Genomic DNA, 20,182 nt, shown 5'->3' on the forward strand with positions numbered 1-20,182 from the left:
CATCTTGCTTTCCCCATGGAATCCTATGCTACAGACCAGATGATACACCTTGCTGGAATCCTTCTTCCCTCCCCAGTGTTGGCCATAGCAGGAGTTGGTGCTGAGACGTGACTGTTTAGCAGTTATTTCCTCTTTAAAGGAGAAGATTGTTACTCAAAAAGATTCTAAACTAGAGGATAGAAATTCAGCATTAGTATTGTTACGGTGGGTGGGTGGTGTGGGGAAGTCAGCCTGCTCTTGAGAGCATTTTACATGTCACTTTATTAATTTGCCTACAAAGAACTTTGGTAGCTTTGTAACAAGTCCACAACTAGTGTTGGTGGAGTCTGTTCCTAGTGTGAGTAAAAGCAAAATTTAAAGACAAATGTTACATTTTAAAATATCAGACTTCCCTCCTTCAACCAGTGGGCAGGCCATAATTTTTATGTTTCTATAAGTACATACCTTTCATCCTGAAAAATCCCAAAGCACTGCTAAGCCTTCCCTGCTTCCCATTCATGAAACCTTTCATGCTGAGATAGACAACCTTCAGAGCTCTGTTGTTAAATTTAAGACTTTGGATCTAGACAAAATATTTAAGCATCCTGCTAATCTGAAGAGAAGATGAGATGCTTGGAAAACAGATCAAAGAGGCTGCTGGTGCTTGGGCTATTCCAGCTGCTAACATGTCCTGTTGCGTTTGGAGAAAATGTATTTCTACTTTGCTAAACTTGCATGATGATATTTTAAAGAATACTTGATTTGTGTATTATACTGCTTCCTAATTCCTCTCAAATTGCTTTATATATTTATATTCAGACAAAAACTTATTAATGTAGGGTAAAGTACATTACAAAGATGACGTAATAGCCCTAACAATGCATTATGAACACTGAAAATTCAGAATTAAGGTCAAACGTAAAGAAAATCCAAACATTCAGGTATGGACATGTACATTTCTGGCACCCAAACCACCTTAACTCAGTCCTGTAGCTATATTATGCAATAACCATATGATTAAGGCATTAGTGTTTGTGGTCCCATAGCTGATTACACTGATTTTTCAAAGACCTCTTTCTTCCCTCATGGTATTGTTAAAGGGGGAGGATGTAATTTGAAATTAACTCCTAAATTATTTAATTGATGCGTAAAGTCTCAGAAAATTAATCCTTTAAAAATACATGCTATAATTTTGGAGAGGACACACTTTTTCATACATAAGAGACTGAACCCCTGATTTTTGTGCAAACCTTAACTATAGGGCTGCAATTGGTGCCTTTGTAATAAATGCATATAATGTGAAATGGACATTTTCCTAACTCTATTTTAAACTTTTGAGGCACATTCCAAAGATCTTGTCTCAAGTACTAGAGAGAAAGTGAGTGAGGTAATATCTTTTATTGGACCAACTTCTGTTGTGGAGAGAAACAAGCTTTTGAGCTTATACAGAGCTCTTCTTTAGGTCTGCGAAACTTTTTCTGAGTGTCACAGCTAAATACAAGATGGGACAAATTGTTTGGCATAAGTAGTTGATGCGTATTTCAAAGTATCATTCAGGGTGAAGGTTGACCCTCCTCCAGTCATAAGGTGAGAAAAGCAGCTAGAGGGTTGTTAGTGGGTTATGGACTGTTTTAATAAGCCATAAATCCAGTGTCATTTCATGATTTTTAGTGTTTAGCAAAGTTATGAATTTAAGCTCTCATCTTGTATTTAGCTTTGACACTTTTAAGTAAGTTTCCCAAACCTGAAGAAGAGCTCTGTGTAAGCTTGAAAGCTTGTCTCTCAGCAACAGAAATTAGTCCAATAAGATATTACCTCACCCACCTTCTCTCTAATATCCTGGGACTGACATGGCTACACCACCACTGCATATACACAGTACTGACATTTTCCATTTAGGGCCCCAAGATCTGCCTACTGGCATTCCTTGAGGATACTATATAAGGCTATACTAAATGTAAGGCTTATCTTTTGATGGAGTTCTAGGATGGAAGATGCTGCTTAAGGGTAACATTTAGGGTGGGTGTTTTATATTCTGGGCTGTGCATGGCTTATTTTATTTGTCATTCCATGGGATTGCTGCTTGTTCCTCCATTTATTGTGACTTTAAATCATTATTGAAATAGCAAAGAACATGAGAGAGAACCAGAAAAGGCACCTTACACATCTTATTAAATAAATTCTATGCAGTCAAAAGCTAGTTTTGTTTTCATTGCTCAGTGAGGGAAGGGACATAGCTAAGAAGGGGTACAGTGAAGGGGAACTAAGAAAATACGGTGAGACAATAGAACAGGAGTAGGGTTACTTAGCCTGGAAAGAAGTAAACCAAAGGCGCTTGGTTGAAGTACTTAAATCACAAAGGGTATAGGAAAAACAGTCTCTTTTAACCCCTCCACATAATCCAAGTAGAAGGGGCAGTCAGTGAAATTAAAATTCAGTAAACTTAAATCTCATAACAAAGTACTTCTCTATACCCAATTTATAGTCTTCAGCACATGGTATTCACTGCAACTGAAAGTTACTGAGATACTATGCCAGGATTATAAAAGGAACTAATGGTGGGTCTAATGGTTAAAGCAGGAAACTAGGATTCAGAACTCAATGACTTTTCCTAAATCTGTTGCTGATTCATTAGTGTTTGCAGTGTTCTTGTGGCCATGTTGGTCCTAGAATATGAAAGACACAAGATAAAAGCTATTACCTCAACTCTTAGTCCGATAAAAGCTTTCACCTTGCCTACCTTCTAATTGATTCATTATGTGAATTTATATAATCTTAGCTTCTGTGCCTCCATTTACCCATACATATAATGGTTATATCATACTTAACTATCTCAGTGATGATTATATGTTACTTAAATATGCACGATGCTTTATAGGGCCAATCAGGCAAAGTGCCAGACCCCCAAAAATTATACTTTAATTTAAGACATGATACAATCAGTAAGACAAAGGATAAGAGTTACAGTAGCATCAGGTGTGAATATGAATGTATGTACAGCACCTTGGAAAGGAAGATGTACAGTAACTATTAAATATGATTAATTACTATCCACTTAAGCACTTTGTTTTAAGACTGCTACCTATTGTCACTGAAGGAGTACCTTCCGTGTAAAATCAACAAAAGCAGCCAAATCCCTAATGGACAACATGGAGTCTCTGGAACATCTCCTTTGTTGGGATAAAAACTCTGCATGAGGTAGATTCTATTAACTTTAAGGTTGAGGTTTTTTTGGTTTTTTTTTTTTTGTTTAGAAGGGTGAACTATTGAAAGTTTATAGCTATGCAAAACAGGATAAAAAATAAATCTTAAGATTCAAGGCATAAAATGACCACTTAAAAGGGTCAGGAAGGAATGTTTTTAACCAATTTTTCCCTCCTTTGATAATGCTCTCCAATAATCAAAGATGTGTATGTGAAGAGGTGAGAGGACAGGTGATTCTCCATGCTCAAGTCTTGGCAACTGAAAATCTTGCCATAAGGTCCAGTTATTAGCATGAGTTGCAAAATCAATTTTTCTTCTAGAAACTAGATTAAGACCAAATATTTCATCGTGGACAAAACAGAAGACAAGTTTATCTGACCTAGGCATGATTTAAAACAAAAACAATGCATCAGTGAAAGGCTCTGTATCCTCTCACTACTAGATTAGGAGTCTTTGTAATAATCCCTAAAATATGAATTGCTTTTAGTAACAAACTATCTGAATCTATAAAATATTTTGAGCCACTAAAGTATTATTTGATCATAATGTTCAAGTGAACATTATCCACGTACCTCAACTGCAGTGTTTACTTTTCCCTACTGTTGGCGAAATGTATGACAAACCAATCCAAGTAATGTACAAGGTGGGATTTGGTATCATAAGGAAGATTTACATGAACATTTTGTTCCATGGCTGAGGCATGCAGCCACACCCAGCACTCAGGAGGGTGTATTTCTAACTATAGTAGCCAAGGCAACAGTGGCTCCCTGTATTGTGTATGAAGTGCTGTCATCATATAGCAGTGGCAGGCGCCATTTATTTTGTTCAGTATTTTAGTCTGCGTACTGTGCTCATGTAAATTGCACTGCATTATCTGTTCAGATGACTATTGCTGTAGTACAGTATACATGTATGCAACAAAGATCAGCTTCCAAGCTTTGGCAGATAATAAAAACAGGACTCAAATGCCTACAGGAACAAATACAGTAGAGTGAAGACAAGAATAGCAGATATTTCTTTTGCACTCTTGAAAGTGGTTGACTAAAAGTTGCTGGACACTAAAGAGCTACAGCAACAAGAATGGCAGAGCCAGCTTTTCTGCATTGCACGAGATGGCTGATCCCGGACCTGGAAGAACCATCTCAGGGATTGAGAATAGTTCACTGTCCAGTCTAGGGATGTACAAGTTTAACCAGTTAACTGATAAGCTTGATGCTTATTGGTTTCTGTTAATGATTAAACTCTGTCCGGGATCATGGCTGCTGCCCTGTGCAGAACCCTGGGGGTGGGTCGGCAGCCAGGACTCGTGGCGGCAGCCAGGACCCTGCGTGCGCAGCTGGGACCCCAGGATGCTGGACGTGGGGCTGGCAGCAGATCCCCCCCTAAATGTGGGGGTGCTGCAGCATACTCCTAGTTCCCCAGTTAAACGTTTAACCGAGAGAATTTTAATTGGTTACACGGTTATTGTTTTTATGTTATGTACATCCCTAGTCCATTCATTCTTGATCTCTAAGAATCTCTCCACTTGTACTACTGAAGTAGTCTGAGGTGGCCCTTGTCCACTGGGGATTGTGTTACTGTGGATTTGAGGGGTGTGTGTACCCCAGAATGTGATCAAGCTAATTGCTACCATATTATGCGCATTCAGCCACCATGGATTAATAAAACAGAACACTATAGAGTTAAGGATTAATTTGAATAAGAAGGCTTTTCAAGGCCAAGTCAAAACTAGCTGGCAGTTTCTGCCGAGCAGAATGGGAGGAGACGAGAGAAAAAGTCAACAATTGAGACAAAGAAAGTAAGTGGACGGAGAACCTTGAATTTGGGCACCTTCGATATAGAAGTATTATGATTAAGATGGTTAGGAATGTTTGTTGATAAGTAGTTTATTGAAAGTTAGAAAAAGTGATTTAGTAGGTGTTACTATGACCTATGTGTTTTTAAAAAGAACAGGAGTACAGTGTATTGCGGAGCAGTCCTCTGAAACCACCTTAAGAGATGTTTTTCCTGACACCTTTTCTCCCCGGTGGGTGAACAACTGACCACTGTGAATCTGCTGTTAATTACTCAATACTATTCCAGATTTTAGTTAAATATTTGGGATGTTCTAAACCTTTTGCTTATGTCTGTGTGTGCTTAAAGCTAATAAACTTCAGTTTTAGATAGAGCATGCTTACTTGCATTAATCTTTCATCAGATGGAATTGCTGTGTTCCTAATGATTTATACTTGACACCATCTGGAGCAAAACAGTAAAATTACTACTGCTGTGGGTTCTGAAAACCCTGGGTAACAACTGAACCAGGATGTATTCATTTCTCACAGGTGACTGAAGAACTCTGAGGGCAGTAACTCTGTTATTGCTGATCTGATCCGGATTTGAACAAGCTGTCTACAGGTGAAGAGTGTTCCATCTTATTTCAGTGAGCTACTCCCTCCAGATACATAATTTTAATTAAAATGAACAGCACAGCTTCTGATTACTATACGGTTTAGGTAGTGTCATGAAGATTCAAACTGAGTGACTAGCCCCTGAAGAAGAAGCTGTCTTTGAAAACATTTGTGTTCTCACTACCTAAAATGAAAATACTGCAAATGTTTAAACATACCTCTTGCAGGTGGAAAATAGCCATAAAAATTGGCAAATATTTTAGGCTGCATAGAGCACTAAAAAATTTAGAAAAGGTTGAATACATGAGCTTATTCATCATGGACACACTTTAACAAGATTCATTAACCAAAATGACAATGAATTAGAGAGCAGACTATACAAAGTGTCAGATTTTTTTCCCTTTGAGACTTTGTTCCTGAAAACATGCTAACTTAAAAGCTCTGAAGACTCCTGTTGATTCACAAAACATATATAACAGAAGTAGTGGCAGTGCAAACTTTCCTGCCAATGTTAGTCTCAGGGCCACCTTTAGCAGTTAAAATAATAGTCTCATATCTTTTCAGTTCTTGGTGCTTGTGCTTAGATTGCCAACAAGAGTGCAGTCTGTGGTAGGTTTTGTGATATGGTCAACTCCATTTGAAATTAGCAAAGACAACTAGAAACAATATTTTAAAAACTGTTTATCAATAGTGGTTATTAGCTATCTTATAGGTGCTCTTGCTGGTTTGTGTTGGAGAGTTAAATCACATTCAATTGCTGCCTCATGTAATTTTTAAATTTAGTTATTACTAAGAAATGGTTATGTTAAAAATAGACAAGTCATAGCATTTAATTCAAGTCAGGTTTGAGGCTTTATTGCCAAACTAAGGAAAGTGACTGTTTCCAAGACACAAGAACTCATATCCAAGCTTGCATAATCCAAGTTTAAAGATACTGTTTAAAGCTACAGCCCATAAAATGTCTTAATTTTAAATACACATTTCCTGCTAAGTATCATATAGAACACCTGATACATGTGGTATGGGAGGAAGCACACACAAACTTAACCATTGATTTTTTTCTTTTAAAAACAAACTAATTTGCTTACTAAAACATTCCTCTGGATAAACAAACATTACATATATATATAAAATGCCTGAAACAGTCAAAATAATATTTTACCTCTTACTGAAAAGATCTCAATTCCAACAAAACTACATTTTTTCATTGGCTGCACTTAGGATTGTTACTAAAGACAAGTATGAAATAAGTCAGTAGTACCTTGCCACAGTGTTCAGTTCAAATAGCAGTTGGCCAACAAACATCTCTTGAGCACCTCCACGAAATAATTTCAGCCTCCTTGCTCAACAATAAGATTACACCATGCAGTTATTCTCTACTCTGAATGTGGAAGGTGTGTGCCAAGAAGTATCAATCATTCCTTGTAACACCAAATGGGAAGTACTCAGGAAATTCATGGATAATTTTCAGTGCTTCATTGTAAAGCGCAAGATCTGAAAGAGGGACAGAAAATATTAAGACGTGACAAATGGATAAAAATGCTAACTAGCCCAATATAACAAGGTTGACACATTCTCTATTTTTACATTACAGAGTTTGAGAAAGTTCTTCCTCCTCCTTCAGCTGAGTCTCACCATTTTTAGGCCTCTTTAACTATAATTTCCTTTGACAGGTGAAAACAAATATTTAGAAGAGGTTGTAGTCCAGAGTGTATGTATAAGTTAGGTGATGGGGAACAAAAAGATAATTCCTTAGCAACTATGCTGGTACTCCATGGTTTGGAAAAGGTATTGTATTCCTCTTGCTAAACTTCAGAACCTTGTATTATGAAAGTGGGTACTACTGTTTATCCACTTCCTCTACAACATCTGTTTATTTTACCTGCCTCATAGTGCTTCTTGGGTCTCCTCTTGAAACTAGGTTTTTTGTTTTTCTTTTTAAAAGTTCTTCTCTTGGGAAATCCTTGTCATGGTTAATCATTTCTGTTGCCCTCTCTCTACCTGGTCTATTTCTTTATAGAGTTGGGGGTGTGTGATCAAATGCAATTATTCTTATGTAATTCACAATCCTCTAGTCTTGACTAACCTACGTCATCCATAAATTTTGCTACCTCAATATTTGCCCTTCTATCAAGTCATTTATTTACTGCTACCAAACCCAATAAAGGGTTGGGGTACACCCTATTAGCCTCCTTCCAAGTCCAATGAAACAGACCAACAAATGAACCATACAGGTCTGTTGCATCTTACGCGCATTTAACATGCACAATTTCAGCTTTACACGGTTGGCAAAAACAAAAAAAGAGAAAAATAACAATTTAAATACTGTTTATATAGTGCGGGCGATCCTGCCCGCTATTCAACTCAATTTAATTTTGACTATACGCGGTTTTCGCTTTATGCGCCAACTTCGGAACGGAACCCCCGCGTAAGACGAGACAGACCTGTATATTCCTGCTGTCTCTCAAATTTCTAATCCGTGAGAAAGATTCACCTCATTATCTGACTGTTTCTTGACTAGCCTTTTGTGAGGGACTTTACCAAAGGCTTAAAACAAAAAAACTATTGATTTCCCTTTATCAACTATTTTGTGGACACCATAAAGTAATTCTAACAAACTGTAGACACATTCTCTTTATGGAAGCCATGCTGGTTTGTACTTGTGTCATAAGTATCTAGGTATTTTATAATTAAGAAGTAATCTTTGTAAATTCCTCTATTGTCCTTCAGCCTCACTTCCCCACACCATCAAAATACTATCCAGTGAATGGAGGATTGAGAGATAGTACTCTGTGTATACATAGCAGGGGTGTGCTGTGTTCAGAAACCAGTGACAGAGCGGTACAAGTGATCTACATAAGAATACTCTTTTTGGCTTGAACCAACTCTTGCACAGGGACATTAACATTACTGTAATTATTTTTATCTTTCTGCTTTCTTTTCTGTTCAAGGTTCTGTAATTAAGACAAGTTACTTATGTAGCCTCCAAATCTAAGTCTAAGGACTTTAGGGTTTTTAGTAACTTTCTTGTTTAGGTTCTTTCTAACTAGCTTTCCCTAAATTCCTCTCTGCCCCCAAAGTTCAATACCATAATACTACATTTTGGTATGATCTTTCCTGAGGATATTGCATGTAATTGCATTATGGTCACTAACTCTGGAACAAAGCTCTGGCACTGCAGGGAACCCCCTGTATCAGAAGCAGATTTCTGGAAGCAGCTTGTGAACGTGTAGAAAGAGCTCCACTCACCACACTGGCAACTCCCAGACGGACCTGACTCATGAGAAAGACATGCCTCTTCCTTCACTATGGAAATGTTTATAATCTAAAAAGTTTATGTACGTTATTTGTCAGGCTTATGTTTTACTTACCAAAAGCGCTTTTATCTTCTCTGAACTGGACATACGACATGCACATGATAGTTGCCTGATTTGTAACTCTTCCCACTACTTCAATGACACCAGAGAGTTCTTCATCTAACTAGTGAATACATAGAAATTAAATAGTCACCAGAGTAGGTTTACTATTTTCTGCATGTCACTAGTTACACACCCAGCTACAGTTTAGGAAACAATGTTTGTTACTGTAATTTGTCTGTTCCATTTCACACAATACAGTACTGCTGAAAAATAAGTCTACAACCTAATTTGTTATTTAAAAGATCTACAGCTTTATAACCAAGAAAGGATTTAGTATTGTCTGTAACACACAGATTAGCAGCAACCCATGGGGATCGAGTGGGTTATGTCCTTTACAGTACAGCTGGCTCACACTGCAGGCTGGTGCAAGAGACACGTAGGTGCCATGCTTACCAGAGGTGCAGTAGGAGAAGAGTTTTTGTACTCTGAGTGCGCTGCTACAATTGCAACAGGCTTTTGCCCAGACTGTGAAAGGGGTGCTCTTCATGTGTTTCAGCTAGACCCTATGTTTAGGCACCTAAAAGTTACTAGCTTGAGCCCAGGTAATGAAGATTTAAAAAAAGAAAAACTAAAATCATCAAAGGTTGGCAATCCAAAGGTAAGTGCTTTCTTCAGCCATTTCATTATTTCTGAACATCTAGAATTTATTTCCAACCTACCAATGAATCTCCTAGACTATGAAAAACAGGACCTTTCTTTCCAGAAGGATAGATTACTTTAGGGGCCTCTCTTTATATGTTAGAACAAGGGAGTACACTAGGGAATAAAGGAATCTGTCAAAGGTAATATATGAGAGTGTTTATTTAAATTTTATATATGTATGTATAGGGCCCTACCAAATTCGTGGTCATGAAAAACGCATCACGGACCATGAAATCTGTATAATATAGGGTAAAAGCACACAAAAGACCAGATTTCACTGGAGAGAGCAACACTTCTCAAATTGGGGGTCCTGAACCAAAAGGGAGTTGAAGGGGGATGGGGGATGTCATAAGGTTATTCTAGGGGGGTCATGGTATTGCTACCCTTACTTCTGTGCTGTCTCCAGAGCTGGGTGACCAGAGAGTGGCAGCTGCTGACTGGGGGCCTGACTGTGGGCCTAACTCTGCAGGCAGCAGTGCAGAAGTAAAGGTGGCAATACCATACCGTGCTATCCTTATTTCTGCGCTGCTGCTGGTGGCAGCTCTGCCTTCAGAGCTGGGCTCCCAGTCAGCAGCCATCGCTCTCCAGAGAATGGTTTCCAAAAAGGAGCAGGTCTGAGCTCCCTCTAGGCATTTATTGTCCTTTCAGTACATGATCGGGGGAAAGAAAAAAAGTTAGGACCAATAATGGTAACTTCCAAAATGACACTTAAACTTACAGGCTCGCTCAGTTCAACAGTTGTATTTTTTCCTTCTCCATCTGAAAGGATGAAAAGTTTCCCTGATTGGTGAATCTATAAAGAGATTAAGTCTTTAAGTACATATCTTTGAACTATCAAAGCAAATTTCTTCTGAATTATAACTTGATTCTATACTGCACATATCACACATTCAAGAACAGTAAAAGTGCGTAAATTAAATTATTCCCCATGTCAGCTTAAAAATATTTTTAAGATCAAAATTCTTGCTTTTTACCACCAGTTTACATTTTTTTCCCTTTCTGTCAGAATAGCCAATTAAAAAGCATCACTTGTTTTTAAGCTACTTTCAGGCTATGTCTACACTATTAGTTAGGGTGTGATTCCCCTGCTTGTGTACACATACTCATGCTAATTCTCATCAAGCTAGCACAAGCATTAATAGCAGTCTAGCCATGGGAGTATGAGTAAAGACAGCAGAGGCATAGCTGAGTTGTGCTGAGTACATACCCAATAGTTTCAGGCAGGTTTGTCCTCAGCACAGCTCAGCCATGCTTCTGCTACCGCAACCAGTGCTACTGTGGCCACACTGCTATTTATACTCATGCTAGCACAATGACAGCTAATGCAAGTATGTGTACATGAGCACAGGAAGCACAACTAGCTTGTAGTGTAGACATAGCCTCATTTCTTGAAAAGTACAGTGCTTGTGATGCAAACACAACAGAGCATTATTTTTAAAAGTATGATTTTCACTAAAAGTTTAAAAAGTCAAATATATATATTGATAAGCTCTGTAAAACCCTTTTAAACAAAATCAAAATTATGACGTTGCTATAACAGCATAGCATTAGATACATTCACAATGAAGTGTTTCCTACATATGGAAGAAAAGCAAGAGATGTTTTTGCTTTATTTACAATATTGTGTTGTGGAAAATTAACCACACCGTTGATTTTTGGATCAGACAGCCTGAGGCACCTTTATTAGAGTACGAATATGCATATAAGGAAGGTCAGCGTGGCCCCACGCAAGGGGTTAGCTGCCTTGTCTTTAACAGATTTTTACCAAGCTTATAAAGGCTAAAACCGCAAAGCATAATTCACGCATCACACATAATATACTTTATTATCGCCTTATTTGGCACAATTTCTTACTTTTAGCAAGCTAATCACTGCCCCTCTCCATCTAGGGTTTTTCCTGTTATTGTCCCAACTGGTGGTTTGACTTTTCCATGCCCCTCTTCTTGCGTTAACTTATTGCTAAACATTTTGCTATATGCACCCTTCATTTATGGTAATATTGTACAATAGGCCTTTCCTAACTGTAAGTTTGCCCACCTACGTGCGGTTACACTGTACAACATTGCTTTTGCTTAATTACTATTGTCACTGCTAAGCTGGTACACTAAGGCCTTGTTGCAAGACTGCCCTTTTGGGTCTCTCCCCACAATTGCAAACTTTTCTCTAGTCCTAGTCCTGATCCTGGCTCCCTGCTTGGGGGCCTGTAATGATCTGCAAGCACTCTTAGCTTGGGCCCCTTATGACCCCCTAAAATTCCCCTTCAATTTAAATAATAATACCTAATAACAGTTATAAATAAATTGTATTTGTCGTTAAAAAAAGTGATTAAACCTACTAAAATTAATTATTAAAAATTTTATATTTTATATATTTATAAAAATAGCTTAGTAGATTTTCATTTTCTTCTTTTAGAAAAAACATAAAAAACCCAAAACTCATATTCTCTCTCTCTGTGATCTCTGTTTCTTCTGTGTTGTTTTTTTAATTTTTATGGCATGCATCATGCTCATCATGCTCTGATCATCAGCTCATCAAAGTTCTATCAAACCAACAAAAAGGTAAGAGTAAGAGAAGAGAGAACAGACTGAGAACTTCAGACAGTTCACACAGATCAGCTGCTGAAAATCTAAATAAAAATTTTTTAAAAAAAAATAAAAAAAAAAAAAAAAAAAAAAAAAAAAAAAAAAAAAAGAGACCCCTAAGATTACTACAACTAAAAATATTCCCCTTTCCCCCCTTTTTTTCCCCCCTTATTCTTTACCCTTAATTTATTTGCTTTTTATTTCTATAGACAAGTTTCAAGTTTCAGGGAGAGTCATTTTTTAATAAGCAACTCCATCTTCCCCATCTTCCAAAAAAACACACAAGGGGTTATGGAGTAGTCATGGAAGTTTTCAGGGAAATCAGGTCATTCATCTGTGACTGACCCCTACCCTTTCTGGATGATCAGAGAGTAAAGGATATCTAAGCAGGGTGGGTAAAAATAATTATTTTTAAATAAATCAAATCTGGCTTTTTTTTAAATCAAATTTTTTTGATAAAATGCTTTTTGAGGAAAAAAATTATCTAAAGATACATTATAGCTCAAATATCATGGAATAGGGATCATAAATTCTAATTCTATAGTACAAGACAATATATTCATGTAATTTTTATGAAAAGTTTTGTAAATGAGTTCCAATAGTTCATGGATTAGAGACCCACTCATATGGGGTTCCAGGGGCTTTTGTATAGATTATTTAGGTTAATCTTTCTATCTACCCAGTGGGACTCAGTGCTCAGTCTAAGAGATACCGTCAGAGATGCCTAGTTTTGCAGTTCTCAAACTGTGGATTTGTGTCTCCAGAGATAACATGCTTGTTAACAGCAAAAATGTTTTTTTAAAAATAAATAAATACAATAATATAGAGAGGTGAGAAATAACAGACCCCAACCCTATTGTCCCTCTGCAAATATGACACAGAGTCAATCCCTTACCTCTCTCTAAAAGTGCAAAGTTTCAGAAAGTTCAATGAGAAGATGATTATTGGGAGCGGAATAGATCTGGACAAGGAGAAGTAGTCTGGAAATAAATGTGAGAAGGGAGGGACAGGCAGTAGAAACAAAAGTGAAACTGTTTGAGCAGCATATTCCAGAAGTCTTGAGGTCTTTCTGAGTGTAGTCTTCATTGATTTAAGATCTACCATACCATTCTGTCGCTAGAAGGGAAAACCTGAAATGTCAGCTGGTCAAAGAGACCCAGTTTGGGAATATTTTAATGAAGTTCCTCTACCTGTGGGTAAGACAGGCATGCGTGCAAAATGCAAACAGCGCAACAAAGAAATGCAAGGCCTGGTTGTCCAAATGAAACAACATCATGAGAAGTGTTCCTTTTCAGGAGGAAGCAGCGATGAAGATGATGAAAGGTTGGTAAACTTTTTTATTTCATACTTTCTTAAGGACTGCTTGTCTTCCTTCTGGACTATTCTTGAATTCTTATGTTTGAGCAAAAACTATAGTTATTACTCTATGGTACTATCATTTTAGATGCAGTTGTGATAAAAAATAGCTGAAATAGGCAGATCTTCCTTTTACAATTTCACCTTTAAAGTAGTACTGAATATCAGTGAATGCAATGAGCAATACTAAATGAGCAGTATGGTAATAATAATTAAATAACTGCATTAATTTTTTTTGTTTATGAGAGTCCATCCTCAACATACAGGATTCTGAGGTCTATACACCTTCAAGATCACCATCATTTTCTATAGTTTCAGCGTTATCTCCTGATGATTGTGTTTCAGTCGCATCATATATGTCACACAGCCACAGTATATCACCTCTGGCAAAAAAAAAAAAAAAAACTTGCCCGGTTTGTTTATGCAACAAACTCTCCTTTCAATATGATTGAGAACCCACACTGCATTAACATGGTTCAGTCATTAACAGGATACAGTCCACCCAATAGAGCAGCTGTTGCAGGCAAATTGCTGAATAAAGTGTATGAAACAGAAATTGACCAGTGTGCAAAAGGTCTAGAGGGTGAAATAGTGAACCTGAGTCCTGATGGGTGGAGCACTGTCCACAATGATCCTGTTGTAAGTGCTTGTGTGACAACAGAAGAAGGGAATGTCTTCCTTACAGAAACAATTGATACGTCAGGAAATGGACACCCAGCAGAATACTTACAAGAAGTAGCAGTAAAAGCTTTAACAAACTGAAAAAAAAAAGTGGGAGGAACCAAGCTAACGCTCCCTCAAGACTTGCGATGGAACTCAGTAGTGGATTGTTTTGAGCACTATATCAAGAACTGGCCAAATCTGAGGACAGTTTGTGAACAAAATCATGAAAAATTAGATGGCACTGTCACAGCCAAAGTTCTTAACATTGGGCTTAAGGGAAATGTTGAACACATGCTGAGTACCCTGAAGCCTATTTTGTAGCCTTGAACAAAATGCAGAGAAATAGCTGTTTGATTGCTGATGCTGCTGAAATTTGGAAGGAACTGATTGAGATCTTAAAAAGAGAAATATGCAATGACAGAGTTAAATTACAAGCATTAGAAAAACAAATGGGACAAGCACTATCTCCAGCTCATTTTCTTGCAAATATTCTGAATACTCAATACCAGGGTCAAACCATAACTGCTGAAGAAGAGGAGTTGGCTCTGACATGGACATCCAGAAATCATCCCCCCATAATGCCACCTCTAATAAACTTCAGAGCTAAGGGCGAACCATTCAAAGAATATGTTTGCTGATGATGTTTTAAAGAAAGTCACACCAGTGAACTGGTGGAAGTCACTTAAGCACTTGGATTCAAAGACTGCTGAAGTGATTATCTCTTCTTCTGGCAGTGTAGAAAGAATATTTTCTACCTTTGGACTAATTCATTCCAAATTGAGAAATCGTTTGGGACCTGAAAAAGCAGGAAAGCTTGTTTTTTCTTTTCCAGATTATGAACAAACAGGAAAATGAAGGTGAAGATGACTGAGTTAGCTGCAGAAGCCAATATTTGAAGTTTCTCACATTGACCTGGCTGTCACTCGATTTAATTTTTGTTTTTGAAAATATTTCATTTAACTATTTTAGTTAAAAACAATTTTAACAAAAACAAACCTGATTTAAAAAAACTTGAATGTTTAACTAAATTAAAAAATTCATATGCTTGTTTTGTTAAAATATTATATGTTTGCTGTTGAAGAAAAAAATCCAGAATACATAACGTTGCTGTTTTAGTTAAATAAAACAATGTAAGTGTCTGTCTCGTGATGTTCTCCTCCTAATACAGCATGGCAAGGAAATCCTCCAAATATTAATGATTAACCTGTTGATGGCTGAAGATAGCTCACCTCCCAATGACTTCATAAATATCTGCTTCAATTACCTTTGGTAAATGAAATAACCAAACAATCATTCATTTTCTGATACAGTTGTAAAACTAATCTGAAAAGTTTTCAAAATAAATCACTTTAAAAATGTATAGTGTGTACCTTCTAAAAATGAAACCTACATCTATCTCTGAGTTGTGAAGAATATGTATTAAGGTTATAACAACCAACAAGAATGCACTTTAATGTAGAAACCCATTATTAAATCGAGTCTTCCTGACTAAAAAAACAAGGAGTTGTTTTTGTTGATACAGACTAACACGGCTACCACTCTTAAACCTGTCTTCCTGACTACTGATTTAAATCAAATCCACTCAGTATCTAAGATCACACTTACAGATTTTAAAAACTTCCTTTGATGAAGCAGATATCACCTATCCTCAAACATGCAATATCTGACTTATACTAAAGAAACCTTCAGTCATGAACTGTCCTCCAGCATCCAACATCCCTTTTCTAAACAAGCTAATTTAGAAGCTAGGGAAAAAAAAAAACAGTTTCAAACACTAGCTGTCAGCATCCTGAACCTGTCCGGCTTCAAAGCTGGGCACACAACAGACACAGCACTTGTTGTGCTGGTGGATGACTTCTTGTGCCCATATTCACAGGAAGTACATTCATACTCATCATGTTAGACATCTTTGGGCCACTTGATATGGTTGATCACCAGATACTTCTGCCTGACTCCAAAAAATTGCAGGGGTTGTGGATAGACCAGAAATTGCCTGAAATGGCTCAAGTCTTTCCTTTCAGAGTAGATCTGAAGAATTGCCAATAGCAATTTCTCCTCCACACTGTTTGATTTTATATGAAGCCTTTGGAAGAGCTAAGGAGACAAGGCAGGCTGAAGTTGACATCTCATTTACATCAAACTTAAAAACAGCAACTCCTTCCAGGTCTCTCAATACTTAGACAAAGTCAGTTTCTTGATGAAAAGCAGCTGGCTAAACATGAACCCAGGCTAAACCGAATTGATGCTGGTTGGTTCTAAAGTACGTCTTTCTTCCTATCGCTTCAATAAATACTCCCATTATCAAAGGTCCTTGATTATTAAGTTGGTCTCCAGCATGAGGTCCTTTGAACCGCTCCATGCATTTCATGCATTTAGATACCCAAAGAGCTAGAGCAGCAAAAAATACCAACTGTGACTGGCCAGAGGATTGTGCCTTGTCTTTTTGAGACCAGCATTCATGACTTCCAGTTTTGATTACTGCAAATTATGCCTACGAATGAAGCCAAATGCTAATCTGAATGGTACAAAAATGCAGTAGCCTGTCTGCCTAGCAGCACAGGTCCCAAAGGCTAGGAATACATCACCTGGTTCCAGTCTAAAGACTAGCTATCTATCTCCAGCTAAAAGTCCAGGACCCTCTTTACCTAAGGGATTGTTTCTCCCTCTACAACCACAGCCTCCCTCAATAAAACCTTGTCTACATTTAAAAGTTTTTGCACTTTAATTATTATGGCATAGTTAAAGTGGCAACTCCCACCCCCGGCCCAGACACATTTATACCAGTATGATAGTACTTCCACCGTATCGCAGTTTGGTGAAGCAAACCAAGCTATACTAGTATAAAATACTTTACGTTGGTTTAAATGTGTCTATGCTAGGGCGCTGACTGGCAAAACTATGTTGGTAAGAACACCCACTATACCACCATAGTTCTCCAGGTAAAACATTATGTCAAGATCAAGCTTAGCATGTTTGACCATAACACTTAAAGCAAACAAGCCACAGGGAGAGACTCATTCTTGCGGAGAGATCGGGGAGATTAGAGACATGCTGGCATTGTTATTTCTATTTGGGTACACCTGACAGAGGCAACATCACGGGGCTGTGTAAATATCGTAGCACTAGGCAGATATAATTTGAACTACCTGCAACTCATTTTTAAAGACCCACTAGATCCGAATTTGCTGGTATCCCCCTACCTATGGTAAGCAGCCGGGAGAGGCAGCGGGCGGGTACCCGGTGCTGAGCACAGCGCTGGCGCGGCGGACCCCGCGGGGCTGGTGCTGCCCCCATGCAGGGACGCCGGGGGTGGAGATGCGGCACGGAGCTACACGGGGCGCTGGGTCTGCGACACCTCGGGCCAGGACCGTGGGTAGAGCCTGGCCCGGTGCTGCCTGGCTGCGGGGAGCGGCTCCCCAGCAAGGGCTGAGAGGACCCATTGCCGCCCCCTCCCGCCCAGCGTCGCCGAACCTGCGACCGAGGGGAGCCGCGCAGCCCGGAGTCCAGCAGCGGCCGACAGCCCCTCAGAGCCTGGACCCCGGGGACACGCAGGGAGGCAGCGGGCTCCAGACCCTCCGGCCTGAGGAGTCAGAGGGAGCGGGCAGAGAGCGGCTAGCGGCGCGGGCAGGGCCTGGGTAGAGTCGGGGGTCCCGCTACCTTCTCCAGTCGGCCCACGAAGCAAACGGGCTTCCCGAGGTGCTGCGCTAAGTGGCTGGTGGCGATGCGGGCCCGCGGCCCCTCGTGCACGTCCCCCATGTGGAGCGGTCCCGACGCTCGCGCCGCGCCGCGCTCTCCGCGACAGGCAACAGAACCCCTCGAGCGGCGGGAAACCAGCACTTCCGCTCTCCGAGCCCGGCAGTCACCCTAGCAACAGGGGAGGCGGCGGGGCGGGGCTTCCTCTCAGGCCGCCAATCGAACGGGACAAAATCCGTTACTGACGTCCTAGTGACGTAGCCAAAAGGCCCTTCTTACGGCGTACGGAAGGGAGGGCGGTTGTGGTTTCTATAGCGGGTGTGAGGGTCAGGCGGGGGCTGCCTGGCGATTGAACCCGGAAGTGGAGGTGCCAGTGGCAGTGTCAGGTGTCGCGGTTCGGTTCGGGAGAGCGTCTGAGGCGGGTACGCGGTGAGCGAGCGGAGCGGGGCTGAGCCTTGCGCGCCGCAGTCCCTGCCCGAGGGGAGCCGCCTGGGGTTGCCCCACCCACACCCCCTGGAGCGCTGAGTGCGCAGAGGTGTTAGGGGGCGACTAGTCTCGTCTCCCCCACACACACCTGTTGCGCAGAGCAGGGGATGGAGGGCGGCTGACCGGCCCCGTTCCTAACCCTTCCCTATTCTGCTCAGAGCCCTGACCCCAACTCCATGAAAGGCAGCCAGGTCATGGAGGGGTTTGTGAAGGCCTGTGAGAAGCTGCTCAGGCTTTATCTACCCTTGAACATAAGAATGGCCATATTAGGTCAGACCAAAGGTCCATCTAGCCCAGTGTCCTGTCTACTGACAGTGACCAATGCCAGGTGCCCTAGAGGGAATGAACAGAACAGATAATCATCAAGTGATCCATCCCCTGTCTCCCATTCCTAGCTTCTGGCAAACAGAGGCTAGGGACACCATCCTGGCTAATAGCCATTAATGCACCTATCCTCCATGAATGTATCTAGGTTTTTTTATGGGGGCTGGAGATAAGGCCTTGTCTATACTACTTGGGTAAGTCAACCTAAGTTATGCTATATGTGAATAACATAGCTGGAGTCAATGTAGCTTAGGTTGACTTACTGCCAGGGCTTTAGAGCTGAGCTGGAGCACAGAGCAGCTCTGGAGCAGTGGAGCTGCAGGTTTTTGCCTGGAGCTGGAGCTGGAGCACAGCTCCAAAGCCCTGCTTACTGAGGTGTCTACACTGTGCTGCATCTGCCGTCGATTTATCTCAGCCCTCTTGTTTGGGTGGAGTACTGGCATCCACCAGAGAGCGCTCTGCGGTTGATTTAGTGGGTCTTCACTAGACTGGTTAAATTGACCCCTGCTGCATTGAAAAAACACACTCACACTCACACTCACTCTCTCTCTCTCTCTCTCTGAAAAAATGGGTGTTGCCGTACCAACTCTAACAAGACTAATCAATTAAGGTGGGATATTAGCAGGAGAAGGAAAAGAACTTTTATAGTGATAATCACGGTGGCCAATTACAAACAGTTGACAAGAAGGTGTGAGTAACAGGAGAGGGAAAATTAGCATGGGGAAACAGTTTTTACTTTGTGTAATGACCCATCCACTCCTAGTTCTTATTCAAGCCTAATTTAATGGTGTCCAGTTTGCAAATTAATTCCAGTTCTGCAGTTTCTCGTTGGAGTCTGTTTTTGAAGTTTTTTTGTCGAAGAATTGAGACTTTTAGGTCTGTAATTGAGTGACCAGGGAGGTTGAAGTGCTCTCCAACTGGTTTTTGTGTCCATTTATTCTTTTGTGTAAAGACTGTCCAGTTTGGCCAATGTACATGGCAGAGGGGCACATGATGGCATATATCACATTGGTAGATGTGCAAGTGAATGAGCCTTTGACGTGGCTGATGTGATTTAGGTCCTATGATGGTGTCCCTTGAATAGATATGTGGACAGAGTTGGCAACGGGCTTTGTTGCAAGGATAAGTTTCTGGGTTAGTGTTTTTGTTGTGTGGTCTGATGTTGCTGGTGAGTATTTGCTTCAGGTTGGGGGGTCTGTCTGTAAGCAAGGACTGGCCTGTCTCCCAAGATCTGTGAGAGTGATGGATCATCCTTCAGGATAGGTTGTGGATCCTTGATGATGCATGGGAGAGGTTTGAGTTGTTGGGGGCTGAAGGTGATGGCTAGTGGCATTCTGTTACTTTGTTGGGCTTGTCCTGGAGTAGGTGACTTCTGAGTATTCTTCTGGCTTTGTCAATCTGTCTCGTCACTTCAGCAGGTGGGTATTGTAGTTCTAAGAATGCT

At 40.1% G+C, this 20,182-nt stretch overlaps 2 protein-coding genes across 3 annotated transcripts in view; one reads left to right on the top strand and one right to left on the bottom strand.

Annotated features, from left to right (window-relative positions):
• Window positions 1-6,406: 6,406 nt before the first annotated feature.
• RPA3 (replication protein A3) lies at window positions 6,407-18,153 on the bottom strand. The gene is made up of 4 exons (XM_039523104.1): window positions 17,893-18,153; window positions 10,353-10,427; window positions 8,945-9,053; window positions 6,407-7,067 (listed from the first exon to the last, which is right to left on the bottom strand). Exons 1-4 carry the CDS (start codon window positions 17,989-17,991, stop codon window positions 6,985-6,987), a joined length of 366 nt encoding a protein of 121 aa, XP_039379038.1. The 5' UTR covers window positions 17,992-18,153; the 3' UTR covers window positions 6,407-6,984.
• A 36-nt stretch (window positions 18,154-18,189) lies between these two features.
• The window catches only part of UMAD1 (UBAP1-MVB12-associated (UMA) domain containing 1), a 166,096-nt gene continuing 164,103 nt past the window's right edge, over window positions 18,190-20,182 (top strand). The window contains exon 1 of one of the 2 annotated variants that reach the window (XM_039523098.1): window positions 18,190-18,357. The gene's annotated coding sequence lies outside the window, so the exon portion shown is untranslated. The remainder of the gene's footprint in view (window positions 18,358-20,182) is intronic. The other variant, XM_039523099.1, reaches the window with a different exon arrangement.

The sequence above is a fragment of the Mauremys reevesii genome, linkage group 2 (assembly GCF_016161935.1).
Source record: "Mauremys reevesii isolate NIE-2019 linkage group 2, ASM1616193v1, whole genome shotgun sequence".
NCBI classification, from domain to species: Eukaryota; Metazoa; Chordata; order Testudines; family Geoemydidae; genus Mauremys; species Mauremys reevesii.